Here is an 18108-nt window from a genome sequence, read left to right on the forward strand (position 1 = left end):
TATCGAGTTACATTAACACTATATCAGAGTTCCTTTTTAACTCCCTAAACTGTGTTAAATTAACACTATATCGAGTTACATTAACACTATATCAGAGTTCCTTTTTAACTCTCTAAACTGGGTTAAATTAACAATATCGATTTACATTATATCAAAGCTCCTTTTTAACTTCCTAAATTGGGTTAAATTGACACTACATAGTTAAAAAAAAAACAGTACAATACAACCATTAAAATGACAATTCCAAGAAAAATGCATTTTCAAAAACACAATTTATTTTAACTTTTCCCCCAATGCAGTCAGTTAAAACATGAGGGTATAATGTACAAACCTCCATCTGCTTACCATTTATTTTAAGAACTTTCCCCCAATGCAGTCAGTTAAAACATAATAAACGAGGGTATAATGTACAAACTTTCATCTGCTTTACCATATGAGCTTTGAATATCAAATGGTTTGTGACATTTGAGTTCAGTCATTTTCATGACACACCTCTCTTCAGTTGGTAAAACTTTGAAGGCATGGTGGTGTTCAACAAACATCTCTGTAAATAGCTTTTTTGTCAAAAAATAAACGTCATCTTCAACCAGAAGTACATCATCTATTTGACAAAAGACTGGCATGTCTTCCTCCATGGAACTGCAAACAACAAGTCCACCTTTGTACTCAACACCATCGACTTTAACCCAACTTTAAAAAGAAAAAGAAATACACAGAATGAACGAACAATTGAAGTCCAGTAACATAAAATCAATCGGTCTTTATTAATCACAAGACTATTGAACTGTAATTGCTTATAACAAATTCTATCGAACAAAACTCACTTGGTGCCTCATCAAGTTCACTTCCTGGAGACTCTGCGGCCTGCAGCATTCGGCGCAGCTCAGGTGTTGGGGTGAGCCGCTTGGCCTCTTTGATGACGTTATCTCTGAAGAACGGATCCCATTTCTGGAGCAGCAGGTTGGAAACCTCCTCTTCAAACAGGAGTGTGAAGTCTTGATTCATCTATAAGAAAGCAAATGTACTACTACCACATTCAGCACATTTCAAGGCATTCTAAAAATCCCATTTGATACTTACCAATCCCTTTGTATCCAGGAATCTTGGGAAGATGGAGAAGATATCTTGAGTTTTGTCTGAGTCGTGGATGAGTTTTTGGCAATTCTGAAAGGTCTCTCTCATCTTCAGAAAAATTACGGAACTGTCTGTTGTATGGTTGAGCAAGGAGATGGCTTCCTGGTATGCATTCCCATCAAGCTGCTGGTCAACAACAATGGACCTGCGCACATTTGGGCCTCCTGAAAAAAAGCACACAATTCTTTCAAGAAAAAAAACAAGAAACACCCTAGATGAAGTTGTAAGAAAGAAAGAAAAATGAGGGGTACTTAGAGAAAGAAAGACAGTTGCGTAGAGAGAGAGATAGAGACATAGAGACATAGAGACATAGAGACATAGAGACATAGAGAGAGAGAGAGAGAGAGAGATAGAGAGATAGAGAGAGAGAGATAGAGAGAGAGATAGAGAGATAGAGAGATAGAGAGATAGAGAGAGAGATAGAGAGATAGATAGATAGATAGATAGATAGATAGATAGATAGATAGATAGATAGATAGATAGATAGATAGATAGATAGATAGATAGATAGATAGATAGATAGATAGATAGATAGATAGATAGATAGATAGATAGATAGATAGATAGATAGATAGATAGATAGATAGATAGATAGATAGATAGATAGATAGATAGATAGATAGATAGATAGATAGATAGATAGACTGACCTCCTCCTGGGGAAAAGCCAGTGGAGCTACTTGTAGATGCATGTCCTCTTCGAATCTTTCTCTGAATCGTTTTCAGACGCCAAGAAATGTATCCGGTGCTGCTTGCAGCATCATAGAAATGTTCCTAAAATGGAAATACATTCAAAATTAATGTGATGTCAACCTCATAAGCTACTGTGAAATTTCAGAATCTAAATGTTACTGTAATGTAGACAAAACATGAAAATTATGTAAACAGAGAGTACAATAATAGTGACTATACATAGCCTTTCTTGGAGTATGGGTCTTTGAGGGACGGGAACACTGTCACTATCCCAAGAGCGTACTCTTCTCGAACAGCTTTGCTGGGGAGTTGCCTGAGAAAAGATCAAATTAGCATTAATACAAGGGCCAAGTAGTTAACTTGTTAATAAAAAAAGGATAGTACAGACAAATAGAACACACATACCCGTGTTTATCAATCATGTGTGCCACTATTATATTGACCAACTTTCTTCTGGTAGCATCTGTTAGAGTTTTTGTTGTGTGATACTCTTGGAGGACCTCTTCACCACCTGAGCTGGTACCAAGGACATCTTCAATCAACTTTGAAAAAGAAGCAAAAAAACAAATGTGATAAACTGCCTTTCTAGAGTTTAAGGATGACAAATGTTGATTTTAAGAAACCTGTGAGTACTTAGCACAACCTTTCTAGCAGATGCTGCAGTAAGTGGGCCCTCAAGTCTTGGTTTCTTCCTAGGAACCTCATCTAGGAGTATAGTTGATGTACTTGCACATGAACTGAAGCTTGAATCAGAATAATCGGATGGAGAGGACAAGGAGCAATCGGAAAATTCTAAAAAAAAAAAAAAAAAAAAGAAGGGGGGTGGGGTGTTTATTTGCAGTATACAAAAAGTCATAGAAGATTTTTGATCTAACCAAGCCAACGGCACACCATAGACTCAACTCATTTAATCAATTGATTCTCAGTCTTGATAGGCAATTCAGAAATATTTTCAGAAATTGTTTTAAAGGCATGAATTAGATTAATCAAAAATACATTTGGTATTCATGTTGGATTTATGTCAGTTAAAATGACATTTAAACCATTTAATAAAAGTCAGGCTGAATGTCCCTGTTGTGTAACCACAAAGAATGATATTGAATATTTGATCCACCTTTAAGTGTATTAAATGACTTAATTCTGAAAACATTAAATTGAAATTGTTTACTGTATTTCTGTACTTATAAATTTGCATTAGTGTTTTACACTTTGCATTATGTAATTTACCCCTTTACATTTCTCACCGTCATTTGAGAAAACTGATAGAGTCACATTGCCTTGGCTGACAAGGTCACTGAAAATGTCCTCATCAACTTCTGTCCCTGTTGCATCTTTGTACACTAATTTTGCGTCAGGTGGCAGGCAAAATCTCTCGATGACTGGAAAAGACAAGATACATCTGAGTGGACCTTTAAGCTAGCACTGATCTTGCCTCATTTCACATTCAATAATTTAATCCACCACTGTAAACAAATTCAGAGATAATCCCCTGCATAAAATACATTCCCTTTTCAGTCCAAATCTTAAAAGAAAGGGGCGTTGTTCTGCCCTTTATATCAAACCAAGCATAAGTAAAACAAAAACAAACCTTTGACATGGAACTGCACAAAATCAAAACATCCATCAACCTCATCCAACTTCACATACTTCTGCTGTTGGCAATACCGAACCTGGATCAACATTTTTCTGAGACATGCAACAACAAACAAATGTCAGTAAACACTTAACATGCAAGAAATAATTATTTAACACTCACATAAACGTTGTGTATCATGCAAGAAATTGTTTCATTATTAATTTCACTGCATGTCTAAGATCAAACACATTCAGCAGCTGCTGGGAGGCTGTTAAAACATGCCACAGCAGGCCCAGTGGAAACGCTCTCATTGATGAACGTGGCAGCGACTAGCTGTAGTGACTGCAGCACATGCTACCGTAATTAACATTTACATTTGAGGCAAAACTGATTTATTAAAACATTCCCCTCTGTTAAAAGCTGGTTTTCAGCGACCAAACAAACACAACACAGCACCAGTAAAGTTGACCCTTTTTAGTCTGACTGCCCACTACATTACCTACATTACCCATTAATCAGAGTTATTAACCACACCTGTATGATCAGAGCCTCGGACACTCGTCTCGGTGCAGTGGCACAGGGAGTCTGCCACACAGGCACCCAACTGCAATTGTTTAGGCTAATTATTTCACTCTAGCCGTGGCTCCTATGCAAAGTGCGGGGTTAATTGCATGAATTAACTCCTCACTTCGTGTTGGAGCCAAAGTTCATCCTGTCGGGGCTTATTTCTCCATAACAACCTCTGAACTGTTTATCCCTTACTTATTCTAGAGGGTTATGGTTAGGATTAGGGTTAAGGTTAGATTAATGGACGCAGAAATTAACAAGTGTATGGTCGGAGAAATGGGAAGAGGGAGTATTGGGCAGTCGGACTCATGCCATGCACCCGCCATGAACTTCAAGTTAGCTTTTTAACATGTGCTAACGTTAGCCCCAAACTATATTCGACAGTTAAATATGAAGCCTTGTTTATACAACCTCTCAAGCACGCGTGAGACTTGGTAAAATGCAAAGGATAACATAGGAAACCGTTTTTTTATTAATGTTTATTTTTTAGCAAGTGGTAACGTTAGTGGTGAAGTTAACATTGCATTAAAAAAAAAATCCAAACGTTCGCTGTCCAGTGCCAACCACAAAAAATGCTTAGCAAAGTTACATAAATATTCTCAGCAGATGTTTAATTCAATGTTATTGTTCCTACAAGTTTGATTTTGTAGCTTACCTCTCGTGTAAAAGTCCAACTCCGCATCCATTCCTGATTCCAGCAGCGAAATAAACGACGGTTGACCACGCCACGCACAGGAGACTATTGTATGATGCACGGGTTCACCCTGCTGAAAGCCCAGGGGCATAACACATGGGGTTACCTGGACTGAAGCCCAGGGGCCTATCAAGCAAGTTAACTCGGCCGAGATGCACTTTACATCTCTACAGAGTTGATTTGCTTAGGTTGGAATAACTCTGTTAAATAACTCCAACACTGAACACCATTTTAATCAGAATGTGTTAAAATGACACTTTGAGAGTTGAAATCAACTCTGACATGTTTAACCCTGAAATTTCAACACTCCAGTTTTTGCTGTGCAGAGTGACGGGAGCGGCACAATTCAGAAAAAGTGCTCAGCTCGCCGAGAAAATGCGATTTAAGCAATAAAATTAGAAATGCTTATAAAACATTAACCAAACGTTGGAGGTGGTCATTTCTTAATGCGCAGTAATAAACTCGGCACTCTAAAGCACCCGAGAGCGTTTTTTTCGATGCCAACCTAACCAGAGTGACGGGAGCGGCACAATTCAGAAAAAGTGCTCAGCTCGCCGAGAAAATGCGATTTAAGCAATAAAATTAAAAATGCTTATTAAACATAAACCAAACGTTGGAGGTGGTCATTTCTTCATGCGCAGTGAATAACTCGGCACTCTAAAGCACCCGATAGCGTTTTTTTCGATGCCAACCTAACCAGAGAGACGGGAGCGGCACAATTCAGAAAAAGTGCTCAGCTCGCCGAGAAAATGCGATTTAAGCAATAAAATTAAAAATGCTTATAAAACATAAACCAAACGTTGGAGGTGGTCATTTCTTAATGCGCAGTAATAAACTCGGCACTCTAAAGCACCCGAGAGCGTTTTTTTCGATGCCAACCTAACCAGAGTGACGGGAGCGGCACAATTCAGAAAAAGTGCTCAGCTCGCCGAGAAAATGCGATTTAAGCAATAAAATTAAAAATGCTTATAAAACATAAACCAAACGTTGGAGGTGGTCATTTCTTAATGCGCAGTAATAAACTCGGCACTCTAAAGCACCCGAGAGCGTTTTTTTCGATGCCAACCAAACCAGAGTGACGGGAGCGGCACAATTCAGAAAAAGTGCTCAGCTCGCCGAGAAAATGCGATTTAAGCAATAAAATTAAAAATGCTTATAAAACATAAACCAAACGTTGGAGGTGGTCATTTCTTCATGCGCAGTGAATAACTCGGCACTCCAAAGCACCCGAGAGCGTTTTTTTCGATGCCAACCTAACCAGAGTGACGGGAGCGGCACAATTCAGAAAAAGTGCTCAGCTCGCCGAGAAAATGCGATTTAAGCAATAAAATTAGAAATGCTTATAAAACATTAACCAAACGTTGGAGGTGGTCATTTCTTAATGCGCAGTAATAAACTCGGCACTCTAAAGCACCCGAGAGCGTTTTTTTCGATGCCAACCTAACCAGAGTGACGGGAGCGGCACAATTCAGAAAAAGTGCTCAGCTCGCCGAGAAAATGCGATTTAAGCAATAAAATTAAAAATGCTTATTAAACATAAACCAAACGTTGGAGGTGGTCATTTCTTCATGCGCAGTGAATAACTCGGCACTCTAAAGCACCCGAGAGCGTTTTTTTTATGCCAACCTAACCAGAGTGACGGGAGCGGCACAATTCAGAAAAAGTGCTCAGCTCGCCGAGAAAATGCGATTTAAGCAATAAAATTAAAAATGCTTATTAAACATAAACCAAACGTTGGAGGTGGTCATTTCTTCATGCGCAGTGAATAACTCGGCACTCTAAAGCACCCGAGAGCGTTTTTTTCGATGCCAACCTAACCAGAGTGACGGGAGCGGCACAATTCAGAAAAAGTGCTCAGCTCGCCGAGAAAATGCGATTTAAGCAATAAAATTAAAAATGCTTATAAAACATAAACCAAACGTTGGAGGTGGTCATTTCTTAATGCGCAGTAATAAACTCGGCACTCTAAAGCACCCGAGAACGTTTTTTTCGATGCCAACCTAACCAGAGTGACGGGAGCGGCACAATTCAGAAAAAGTGCTCAGCTCGCCGAGAAAATGCGATTTAAGCAATAAAATTAAAAATGCTTATAAAACATAAACCAAACGTTGGAGGTGGTCATTTCTTAATGCGCAGTAATAAACTCGGCACTCTAAAGCACCCGAGAGCGTTTTTTTCGATGCCAACCTAACCATGCGGCACAATTCAGAAAAAGTGCTCAGCTCGCCGAGAAAATGCGATTTAAGCAATAAAATTAAAAATGCTTATAAAACATAAACCAAACGTTGGAGGTGGTCATTTCTTCATGCGCAGTGAATAACTCGGCACTCTAAAGCACCCGAGAGCGTTTTTTACGATGCCAACCTAACCAGAGTGACGGGAGCGGCACAATTCAGAAAAAGTGCTCAGCTCGCCGAGAAAATGCGATTTAAGCAATAAAATTAAAAATGCTTATAAAACATAAACCAAACGTTGGAGGTGGTCATTTCTTAATGCGCAGTAATAAACTCGGCACTCTGAAGCACCCGAGAGCGTTTTTTTCGATGCCAACCTAACCAGAGTGACGGAAGCGGCACAATTCAGAAAAAGTGCTCAGCTCGCCGAGAAAATGCGATTTAAGCAATAAAATTAAAAATGCTTATAAAACATAAACCAAACGTTGGAAGTGGTCATTTCTTCATGCGCAGTGATAAACTCGGCACTCTAAAGCACCCGAGAGTGTTTTTTTCGATGCCAACCTAACCAGAGTTACGGGAGCGGCACAATTCAGAAAAAGCGCTCAGCTCGCCGAGAAAATGCGATTTAAGCAATAAAATTAAAAATGCTTATAAAACATAAACCAAACGTTGGAGGTGGTCATTTCTTCATGCGCAGTGATAAACTCGGCACTCTAAAGCACCCGAGAGCGTTTTTTTCGATGCCAACCTAACCAGAGTGACGGGAGCGGCACAATTCAGAAAAAGTGCTCAGCTCGCCGAGAAAATGCGATTTAAGCAATAAAATTAGAAATGCTTATAAAACATAAACCAAACGTTGGAGGTGGTCATTTCTTCATGCGCAGTGAATAACTCGGCACTCTAAAGCACCCGAGAGCGTTTTTTTCGATGCCAACCTAACCAGAGTGACGGGAGCGGCACAATTCAGAAAAAGTGCTCAGCTCGCCGAGAAAATGCGATTTAACCAATAAAATTAAAAATGCTTATAAAACATAAACCAAACGTTGGAGGTGGTCATTTCTTAATGCGCAGTAATAAACTCGGCACTCTAAAGCACCCGTGAGCGTTTTTTTCGATGCCAACCTTACCAGAGTGACGGGAGCGGCACAATTCAGAAAAAGTGCTCAGCTCGCCGAGAAAATGCGATTTAAGCAATAAAATTAAAAATGCTTATAAAACATAAACCAAACGTTGGAGGTGGTCATTTCTTCATGCGCAGTGATAAAGTCGGCACTCTAAAGCACCCGAGAGCGTTTTTTTCGATGCCAACCTAACCAGAGTGACGGGAGCGGCACAATTCAGAAAAAGTGCTCAGCTCGCCGAGAAAATGCGATTTAAGCAATAAAATTAAAAATGCTTATAAAACATAAACCAAACGTTGGAGGTGGTCATTTCTTAATGCGCAGTAATAAACTCGGCACTCTAAAGCACCCGAGAGCGTTTTTTTCGATGCCAACCTAACCAGAGTGACGGGAGCGGCACAATTTAGAAAAAGTGCTCAGCTCGCCGAGAAAATGCGATTTAAGCAATAAAATTAAAAATGCTTATAAAACATAAACCAAACGTTGGAGGTGGTCATTTCTTAATGCGCAGTAATAAACTCGGCACTCTAAAGCACCCGAGAGCGTTTTTTTCGATGCCAACCTAACCAGAGTGACGGGAGCGGCACAATTCAGAAAAAGCGCTCAGCTCGCCGAGAAAATGCGATTTAAGCAATAAAATTAAAAATGCTTATAAAACATAAACCAAACGTTGGAGGTGGTCATTTCTTCGTGCGCAGTGAATAACTCGGCACTCTAAAGCACCCGAGAGCGTTTTTTTCGATGCCAACCTAACCAGAGTGACGGGAGCGGCACAATTCAGAAAAAGTGCTCAGCTCGCCGAGAAAATGCGATTTAAGCAATAAAATTAAAAATGCTTATAAAACATAAACCAAACGTTGGAGGTGGTCATTTCTTAATGCGCAGTAATAAACTCGGCACTCTAAAGCACCCGAGAGCGTTTTTTTCGATGCCAACCTAACCAGAGTGACGGGAGCGGCACAATTCAGAAAAAGTGCTCAGCTCGCCGAGAAAATGCGATTTAAGCAATAAAATTAAAAATGCTTATTAAACATAAACCAAACGTTGGAGGTGGTCATTTCTTCATGCGCAGTGAATAACTCGGCACTCTAAAGCACCCGAGAGCGTTTTTTTCGATGCCAACCTAACCAGAGTGACGGGAGCGGCACAATTCAGAAAAAGCGCTCAGCTCGCCGAGAAAATGCGATTTAAGCAATAAAATTAAAAATGCTTATAAAACATAAACCAAACGTTGGAGGTGGTCATTTCTTAATGCGCAGTAATAAACTCGGCACTCTAAAGCACCCGAGAGCGTTTTTTTCGATGCCAACCTAACCAGAGTGACGGGAGCGGCACAATTCAGAAAAAGTGCTCAGCTCGCCGAGAAAATGCGATTTAAGCAATAAAATTAAAAATGCTTATAAAACATAAACCAAACGTTGGAGGTGGTCATTTCTTCATGCGCAGTGATAAAGTCGGCACTCTAAAGCACCCGAGAGCGTTTTTTTCGATGCCAACCTAACCAGAGTGACGGGAGCGTCACAATTCAGAAAAAGTGCTCAGCTCGGCGAGAAAATGCGATTTAAGCAATAAAATTAAAAATGCTTATAAAACATAAACCAAACGTTGGAGGTGGTCATTTCTTAATGCGCAGTAATAAACTCGGCACTCTAAAGCACCCGAGAGCGTTTTTTTCGATGCCAACCTAACCAGAGTGACGGGAGCGGCACAATTCAGAAAAAGTGCTCAGCTCGCCGAGAAAATGCGATTTAAGCAATAAAATTAGAAATGCTTATAAAACATTAACCAAACGTTGGAGGTGGTCATTTCTTAATGCGCAGTAATAAACTCGGCACTCTAAAGCACCCGAGAGCGTTTTTTTCGATGCCAACCTAACCAGAGTGACGGGAGCGGCACAATTCAGAAAAAGTGCTCAGCTCGCCGAGAAAATGCGATTTAAGCAATAAAATTAAAAATGCTTATTAAACATAAACCAAACGTTGGAGGTGGTCATTTCTTCATGCGCAGTGAATAACTCGGCACTCTAAAGCACCCGATAGCGTTTTTTTCGATGCCAACCTAACCAGAGAGACGGGAGCGGCACAATTCAGAAAAAGTGCTCAGCTCGCCGAGAAAATGCGATTTAAGCAATAAAATTAAAAATGCTTATAAAACATAAACCAAACGTTGGAGGTGGTCATTTCTTAATGCGCAGTAATAAACTCGGCACTCTAAAGCACCCGAGAGCGTTTTTTTCGATGCCAACCTAACCAGAGTGACGGGAGCGGCACAATTCAGAAAAAGTGCTCAGCTCGCCGAGAAAATGCGATTTAAGCAATAAAATTAAAAATGCTTATAAAACATAAACCAAACGTTGGAGGTGGTCATTTCTTAATGCGCAGTAATAAACTCGGCACTCTAAAGCACCCGAGAGCGTTTTTTTCGATGCCAACCAAACCAGAGTGACGGGAGCGGCACAATTCAGAAAAAGTGCTCAGCTCGCCGAGAAAATGCGATTTAAGCAATAAAATTAAAAATGCTTATAAAACATAAACCAAACGTTGGAGGTGGTCATTTCTTCATGCGCAGTGAATAACTCGGCACTCCAAAGCACCCGAGAGCGTTTTTTTCGATGCCAACCTAACCAGAGTGACGGGAGCGGCACAATTCAGAAAAAGCGCTCAGCTCGCCGAGAAAATGCGATTTAAGCAATAAAATTAAAAATGCTTATAAAACATAAACCAAACGTTGGAGGTGGTCATTTCTTAATGCGCAGTAATAAACTCGGCACTCTAAAGCACCCGAGAGCGTTTTTTTCGATGCCAACCTAACCAGAGTGACGGGAGCGGCACAATTCAGAAAAAGTGCTCAGCTCGCCGAGAAAATGCGATTTAAGCAATAAAATTAAAAATGCTTATTAAACATAAACCAAACGTTGGAGGTGGTCATTTCTTCATGCGCAGTGAATAACTCGGCACTCTAAAGCACCCGAGAGCGTTTTTTTTATGCCAACCTAACCAGAGTGACGGGAGCGGCACAATTCAGAAAAAGTGCTCAGCTCGCCGAGAAAATGCGATTTAAGCAATAAAATTAAAAATGCTTATTAAACATAAACCAAACGTTGGAGGTGGTCATTTCTTCATGCGCAGTGAATAACTCGGCACTCTAAAGCACCCGAGAGCGTTTTTTTCGATGCCAACCTAACCAGAGTGACGGGAGCGGCACAATTCAGAAAAAGTGCTCAGCTCGCCGAGAAAATGCGATTTAAGCAATAAAATTAAAAATGCTTATAAAACATAAACCAAACGTTGGAGGTGGTCATTTCTTAATGCGCAGTAATAAACTCGGCACTCTAAAGCACCCGAGAACGTTTTTTTCGATGCCAACCTAACCAGAGTGACGGGAGCGGCACAATTCAGAAAAAGTGCTCAGCTCGCCGAGAAAATGCGATTTAAGCAATAAAATTAAAAATGCTTATAAAACATAAACCAAACGTTGGAGGTGGTCATTTCTTAATGCGCAGTAATAAACTCGGCACTCTAAAGCACCCGAGAGCGTTTTTTTCGATGCCAACCTAACCATGCGGCACAATTCAGAAAAAGTGCTCAGCTCGCCGAGAAAATGCGATTTAAGCAATAAAATTAAAAATGCTTATAAAACATAAACCAAACGTTGGAGGTGGTCATTTCTTCATGCGCAGTGAATAACTCGGCACTCTAAAGCACCCGAGAGCGTTTTTTACGATGCCAACCTAACCAGAGTGACGGGAGCGGCACAATTCAGAAAAAGTGCTCAGCTCGCCGAGAAAATGCGATTTAAGCAATAAAATTAAAAATGCTTATAAAACATAAACCAAACGTTGGAGGTGGTCATTTCTTAATGCGCAGTAATAAACTCGGCACTCTGAAGCACCCGAGAGCGTTTTTTTCGATGCCAACCTAACCAGAGTGACGGAAGCGGCACAATTCAGAAAAAGTGCTCAGCTCGCCGAGAAAATGCGATTTAAGCAATAAAATTAAAAATGCTTATAAAACATAAACCAAACGTTGGAAGTGGTCATTTCTTCATGCGCAGTGATAAACTCGGCACTCTAAAGCACCCGAGAGTGTTTTTTTCGATGCCAACCTAACCAGAGTTACGGGAGCGGCACAATTCAGAAAAAGCGCTCAGCTCGCCGAGAAAATGCGATTTAAGCAATAAAATTAGAAATGCTTATAAAACATAAACCAAACGTTGGAGGTGGTCATTTCTTCATGCGCAGTGAATAACTCGGCACTCTAAAGCACCCGAGAGCGTTTTTTTCGATGCCAACCTAACCAGAGTGACGGGAGCGGCACAATTCAGAAAAAGTGCTCAGCTCGCCGAGAAAATGCGATTTAACCAATAAAATTAAAAATGCTTATAAAACATAAACCAAACGTTGGAGGTGGTCATTTCTTAATGCGCAGTAATAAACTCGGCACTCTAAAGCACCCGTGAGCGTTTTTTTCGATGCCAACCTTACCAGAGTGACGGGAGCGGCACAATTCAGAAAAAGTGCTCAGCTCGCCGAGAAAATGCGATTTAAGCAATAAAATTAAAAATGCTTATAAAACATAAACCAAACGTTGGAGGTGGTCATTTCTTCATGCGCAGTGATAAAGTCGGCACTCTAAAGCACCCGAGAGCGTTTTTTTCGATGCCAACCTAACCAGAGTGACGGGAGCGGCACAATTCAGAAAAAGTGCTCAGCTCGCCGAGAAAATGCGATTTAAGCAATAAAATTAAAAATGCTTATAAAACATAAACCAAACGTTGGAGGTGGTCATTTCTTAATGCGCAGTAATAAACTCGGCACTCTAAAGCACCCGAGAGCGTTTTTTTCGATGCCAACCTAACCAGAGTGACGGGAGCGGCACAATTTAGAAAAAGTGCTCAGCTCGCCGAGAAAATGCGATTTAAGCAATAAAATTAAAAATGCTTATAAAACATAAACCAAACGTTGGAGGTGGTCATTTCTTAATGCGCAGTAATAAACTCGGCACTCTAAAGCACCCGAGAGCGTTTTTTTCGATGCCAACCTAACCAGAGTGACGGGAGCGGCACAATTCAGAAAAAGCGCTCAGCTCGCCGAGAAAATGCGATTTAAGCAATAAAATTAAAAATGCTTATAAAACATAAACCAAACGTTGGAGGTGGTCATTTCTTCGTGCGCAGTGAATAACTCGGCACTCTAAAGCACCCGAGAGCGTTTTTTTCGATGCCAACCTAACCAGAGTGACGGGAGCGGCACAATTCAGAAAAAGTGCTCAGCTCGCCGAGAAAATGCGATTTAAGCAATAAAATTAAAAATGCTTATAAAACATAAACCAAACGTTGGAGGTGGTCATTTCTTAATGCGCAGTAATAAACTCGGCACTCTAAAGCACCCGAGAGCGTTTTTTTCGATGCCAACCTAACCAGAGTGACGGGAGCGGCACAATTCAGAAAAAGTGCTCAGCTCGCCGAGAAAATGCGATTTAAGCAATAAAATTAAAAATGCTTATTAAACATAAACCAAACGTTGGAGGTGGTCATTTCTTCATGCGCAGTGAATAACTCGGCACTCTAAAGCACCCGAGAGCGTTTTTTTCGATGCCAACCTAACCAGAGTGACGGGAGCAGCACAATTCAGAAAAAGCGCTCAGCTCGCCGAGAAAATGCGATTTAAGCAATAAAATTAAAAATGCTTATAAAACATAAACCAAACGTTGGAGGTGGTCATTTCTTAATGCGCAGTAATAAACTCGGCACTCTAAAGCACCCGAGAGCGTTTTTTTCGATGCCAACCTAACCAGAGTGACGGGAGCGGCACAATTCAGAAAAAGTGCTCAGCTCGCCGAGAAAATGCGATTTAAGCAATAAAATTAAAAATGCTTATAAAACATAAACCAAACGTTGGAGGTGGTCATTTCTTCATGCGCAGTGATAAAGTCGGCACTCTAAAGCACCCGAGAGCGTTTTTTTCGATGCCAACCTAACCAGAGTGACGGGAGCGTCACAATTCAGAAAAAGTGCTCAGCTCGGCGAGAAAATGCGATTTAAGCAATAAAATTAAAAATGCTTATAAAACATAAACCAAACGTTGGAGGTGGTCATTTCTTAATGCGCAGTAATAAACTCGGCACTCTAAAGCACCCGAGAGCGTTTTTTTCGATGCCAACCTAACCAGAGTGACGGGAGCGGCACAATTCAGAAAAAGTGCTCAGCTCGCCGAGAAAATGCGATTTAAGCAATAAAATTAGAAATGCTTATAAAACATTAACCAAACGTTGGAGGTGGTCATTTCTTAATGCGCAGTAATAAACTCGGCACTCTAAAGCACCCGAGAGCGTTTTTTTCGATGCCAACCTAACCAGAGTGACGGGAGCGGCACAATTCAGAAAAAGTGCTCAGCTCGCCGAGAAAATGCGATTTAAGCAATAAAATTAAAAATGCTTATTAAACATAAACCAAACGTTGGAGGTGGTCATTTCTTCATGCGCAGTGAATAACTCGGCACTCTAAAGCACCCGATAGCGTTTTTTTCGATGCCAACCTAACCAGAGAGACGGGAGCGGCACAATTCAGAAAAAGTGCTCAGCTCGCCGAGAAAATGCGATTTAAGCAATAAAATTAAAAATGCTTATAAAACATAAACCAAACGTTGGAGGTGGTCATTTCTTAATGCGCAGTAATAAACTCGGCACTCTAAAGCACCCGAGAGCGTTTTTTTCGATGCCAACCTAACCAGAGTGACGGGAGCGGCACAATTCAGAAAAAGTGCTCAGCTCGCCGAGAAAATGCGATTTAAGCAATAAAATTAAAAATGCTTATAAAACATAAACCAAACGTTGGAGGTGGTCATTTCTTAATGCGCAGTAATAAACTCGGCACTCTAAAGCACCCGAGAGCGTTTTTTTCGATGCCAACCAAACCAGAGTGACGGGAGCGGCACAATTCAGAAAAAGTGCTCAGCTCGCCGAGAAAATGCGATTTAAGCAATAAAATTAAAAATGCTTATAAAACATAAACCAAACGTTGGAGGTGGTCATTTCTTCATGCGCAGTGAATAACTCGGCACTCCAAAGCACCCGAGAGCGTTTTTTTCGATGCCAACCTAACCAGAGTGACGGGAGCGGCACAATTCAGAAAAAGCGCTCAGCTCGCCGAGAAAATGCGATTTAAGCAATAAAATTAAAAATGCTTATAAAACATAAACCAAACGTTGGAGGTGGTCATTTCTTAATGCGCAGTAATAAACTCGGCACTCTAAAGCACCCGAGAGCGTTTTTTTCGATGCCAACCTAACCAGAGTGACGGGAGCGGCACAATTCAGAAAAAGTGCTCAGCTCGCCGAGAAAATGCGATTTAAGCAATAAAATTAAAAATGCTTATTAAACATAAACCAAACGTTGGAGGTGGTCATTTCTTCATGCGCAGTGAATAACTCGGCACTCTAAAGCACCCGAGAGCGTTTTTTTTATGCCAACCTAACCAGAGTGACGGGAGCGGCACAATTCAGAAAAAGTGCTCAGCTCGCCGAGAAAATGCGATTTAAGCAATAAAATTAAAAATGCTTATTAAACATAAACCAAACGTTGGAGGTGGTCATTTCTTCATGCGCAGTGATAAAGTCGGCACTCTAAAGCACCCGAGAGCGTTTTTTTCGATGCCAACCTAACCAGAGTGACGGGAGCGTCACAATTCAGAAAAAGTGCTCAGCTCGGCGAGAAAATGCGATTTAAGCAATAAAATTAAAAATGCTTATAAAACATAAACCAAACGTTGGAGGTGGTCATTTCTTAATGCGCAGTAATAAACTCGGCACTCTAAAGCACCCGAGAGCGTTTTTTTCGATGCCAACCTAACCAGAGTGACGGGAGCGGCACAATTCAGAAAAAGTGCTCAGCTCGCCGAGAAAATGCGATTTAAGCAATAAAATTAAAAATGCTTATTAAACATAAACCAAACGTTGGAGGTGGTCATTTCTTCATGCGCAGTGAATAACTCGGCACTCTAAAGCACCCGATAGCGTTTTTTTCGATGCCAACCTAACCAGAGAGACGGGAGCGGCACAATTCAGAAAAAGTGCTCAGCTCGCCGAGAAAATGCGATTTAAGCAATAAAATTAAAAATGCTTATAAAACATAAACCAAACGTTGGAGGTGGTCATTTCTTAATGCGCAGTAATAAACTCGGCACTCTAAAGCACCCGAGAGCGTTTTTTTCGATGCCAACCTAACCAGAGTGACGGGAGCGGCACAATTCAGAAAAAGTGCTCAGCTCGCCGAGAAAATGCGATTTAAGCAATAAAATTAAAAATGCTTATAAAACATAAACCAAACGTTGGAGGTGGTCATTTCTTAATGCGCAGTAATAAACTCGGCACTCTAAAGCACCCGAGAGCGTTTTTTTCGATGCCAACCAAACCAGAGTGACGGGAGCGGCACAATTCAGAAAAAGTGCTCAGCTCGCCGAGAAAATGCGATTTAAGCAATAAAATTAAAAATGCTTATAAAACATAAACCAAACGTTGGAGGTGGTCATTTCTTCATGCGCAGTGAATAACTCGGCACTCCAAAGCACCCGAGAGCGTTTTTTTCGATGCCAACCTAACCAGAGTGACGGGAGCGGCACAATTCAGAAAAAGCGCTCAGCTCGCCGAGAAAATGCGATTTAAGCAATAAAATTAAAAATGCTTATAAAACATAAACCAAACGTTGGAGGTGGTCATTTCTTAATGCGCAGTAATAAACTCGGCACTCTAAAGCACCCGAGAGCGTTTTTTTCGATGCCAACCTAACCAGAGTGACGGGAGCGGCACAATTCAGAAAAAGTGCTCAGCTCGCCGAGAAAATGCGATTTAAGCAATAAAATTAAAAATGCTTATTAAACATAAACCAAACGTTGGAGGTGGTCATTTCTTCATGCGCAGTGAATAACTCGGCACTCTAAAGCACCCGAGAGCGTTTTTTTTATGCCAACCTAACCAGAGTGACGGGAGCGGCACAATTCAGAAAAAGTGCTCAGCTCGCCGAGAAAATGCGATTTAAGCAATAAAATTAAAAATGCTTATTAAACATAAACCAAACGTTGGAGGTGGTCATTTCTTCATGCGCAGTGAATAACTCGGCACTCTAAAGCACCCGAGAGCGTTTTTTTCGATGCCAACCTAACCAGAGTGACGGGAGCGGCACAATTCAGAAAAAGTGCTCAGCTCGCCGAGAAAATGCGATTTAAGCAATAAAATTAAAAATGCTTATAAAACATAAACCAAACGTTGGAGGTGGTCATTTCTTAATGCGCAGTAATAAACTCGGCACTCTAAAGCACCCGAGAACGTTTTTTTCGATGCCAACCTAACCAGAGTGACGGGAGCGGCACAATTCAGAAAAAGTGCTCAGCTCGCCGAGAAAATGCGATTTAAGCAATAAAATTAAAAATGCTTATAAAACATAAACCAAACGTTGGAGGTGGTCATTTCTTAATGCGCAGTAATAAACTCGGCACTCTAAAGCACCCGAGAGCGTTTTTTTCGATGCCAACCTAACCAGAGTGACGGGAGCGGCACAATTCAGAAAAAGCGCTCAGCTCGCCGAGAAAATGCGATTTAAGCAATAAAATTAAAAATGCTTATAAAACATAAACCAAACGTTGGAGGTGGTCATTTCCTAATGCGCAGTAATAAACTCGGCACTCTAAAGCACCCGAGAGCGTTTTTTTCGATGCCAACCTAACCAGAGTGACGGGAGCGGCACAATTCAGAAAAAGCGCTCAGCTCGCCGAGAAAATGCGATTTAAGCAATAAAATTAAAAATGCTTATTAAACATAAACCAAACGTTGGAGGTGGTCATTTCTTCATGCGCAGTGATAAACTCGGCACTCTAAAGCACCCGAGAGCGTTTTTTTCGATGCCAACCTAACCAGAGTGACGGGAGCGGCACAATTCAGAAAAAGTGCTCAGCTCGCCGAGAAAATGCGATTTAAGCAATAAAATTAAAAATGCTTATAAAACATAAACCAAACGTTGGAGGTGGTCATTTCTTAATGCGCAGTAATAAACTCGGCACTCTAAAGCACCCGAGAGCGTTTTTTTTGATGCCAACCTAACCAGAGTGACGGGAGCGGCACAATTCAGAAAAAGTGCTCAACTCGCCGAGAAAATGC

At 40.9% G+C, this 18108-nt stretch overlaps 1 protein-coding gene across 4 annotated transcripts; it reads right to left on the reverse strand.

Moving 5' to 3' along the window:
* Positions 1–253: 253 nt before the first annotated feature.
* On the reverse strand, positions 254–4956 carry LOC133148392 (uncharacterized). 4 transcript variants are annotated; one of them, XM_061271459.1, is made up of 10 exons: positions 4625–4954; positions 3415–3512; positions 3071–3205; positions 2470–2618; positions 2232–2368; positions 2046–2139; positions 1784–1907; positions 1081–1298; positions 825–1005; positions 254–690 (listed from the first exon to the last, which is right to left on the reverse strand). In XM_061271459.1, exons 2-10 carry the CDS (start codon positions 3506–3508, stop codon positions 602–604), a joined length of 1221 nt encoding a protein of 406 aa, XP_061127443.1. In that variant the 5' UTR covers positions 3509–3512; positions 4625–4954; the 3' UTR covers positions 254–601. The 4 variants fall into 4 exon arrangements, with proteins under 4 accessions (XP_061127443.1, XP_061127445.1, XP_061127442.1 ...); XM_061271461.1 differs by lacking the exon at positions 3071–3205 and having other exon boundaries at positions 4625–4956; XM_061271458.1 differs by lacking the exon at positions 3415–3512 and having other exon boundaries at positions 4625–4955.
* Positions 4957–18108: the final 13152 nt, after the last annotated feature.

Source organism: Syngnathus typhle, unplaced genomic scaffold (assembly GCF_033458585.1).
Source record: "Syngnathus typhle isolate RoL2023-S1 ecotype Sweden unplaced genomic scaffold, RoL_Styp_1.0 HiC_scaffold_80, whole genome shotgun sequence".
Lineage (NCBI taxonomy): Eukaryota > Metazoa > Chordata > Actinopteri > Syngnathiformes > Syngnathidae > Syngnathus > Syngnathus typhle.

Bases quoted from the DNA above. Each gene is read 5' to 3' on its own strand.
- LOC133148392 (XM_061271458.1), bottom strand. From the start codon at position 4,754: ATGCCCCTGGGCTTTCAGCAGGGTGAACCCGTGCATCATACAATAGTC. The intron at 2,369-2,469 runs GTTGTGCTAAGT...TCTTTTTCAAAG, and splicing joins CTGCAGCATCTGCTAGAAAG to TTGATTGAAGATGTCCTTGG. The intron at 1,299-1,783 runs GTCAGTCTATCT...GCTTTTTTTCAG, and splicing joins TGGCTTTTCCCCAGGAGGAG to GAGGCCCAAATGTGCGCAGG.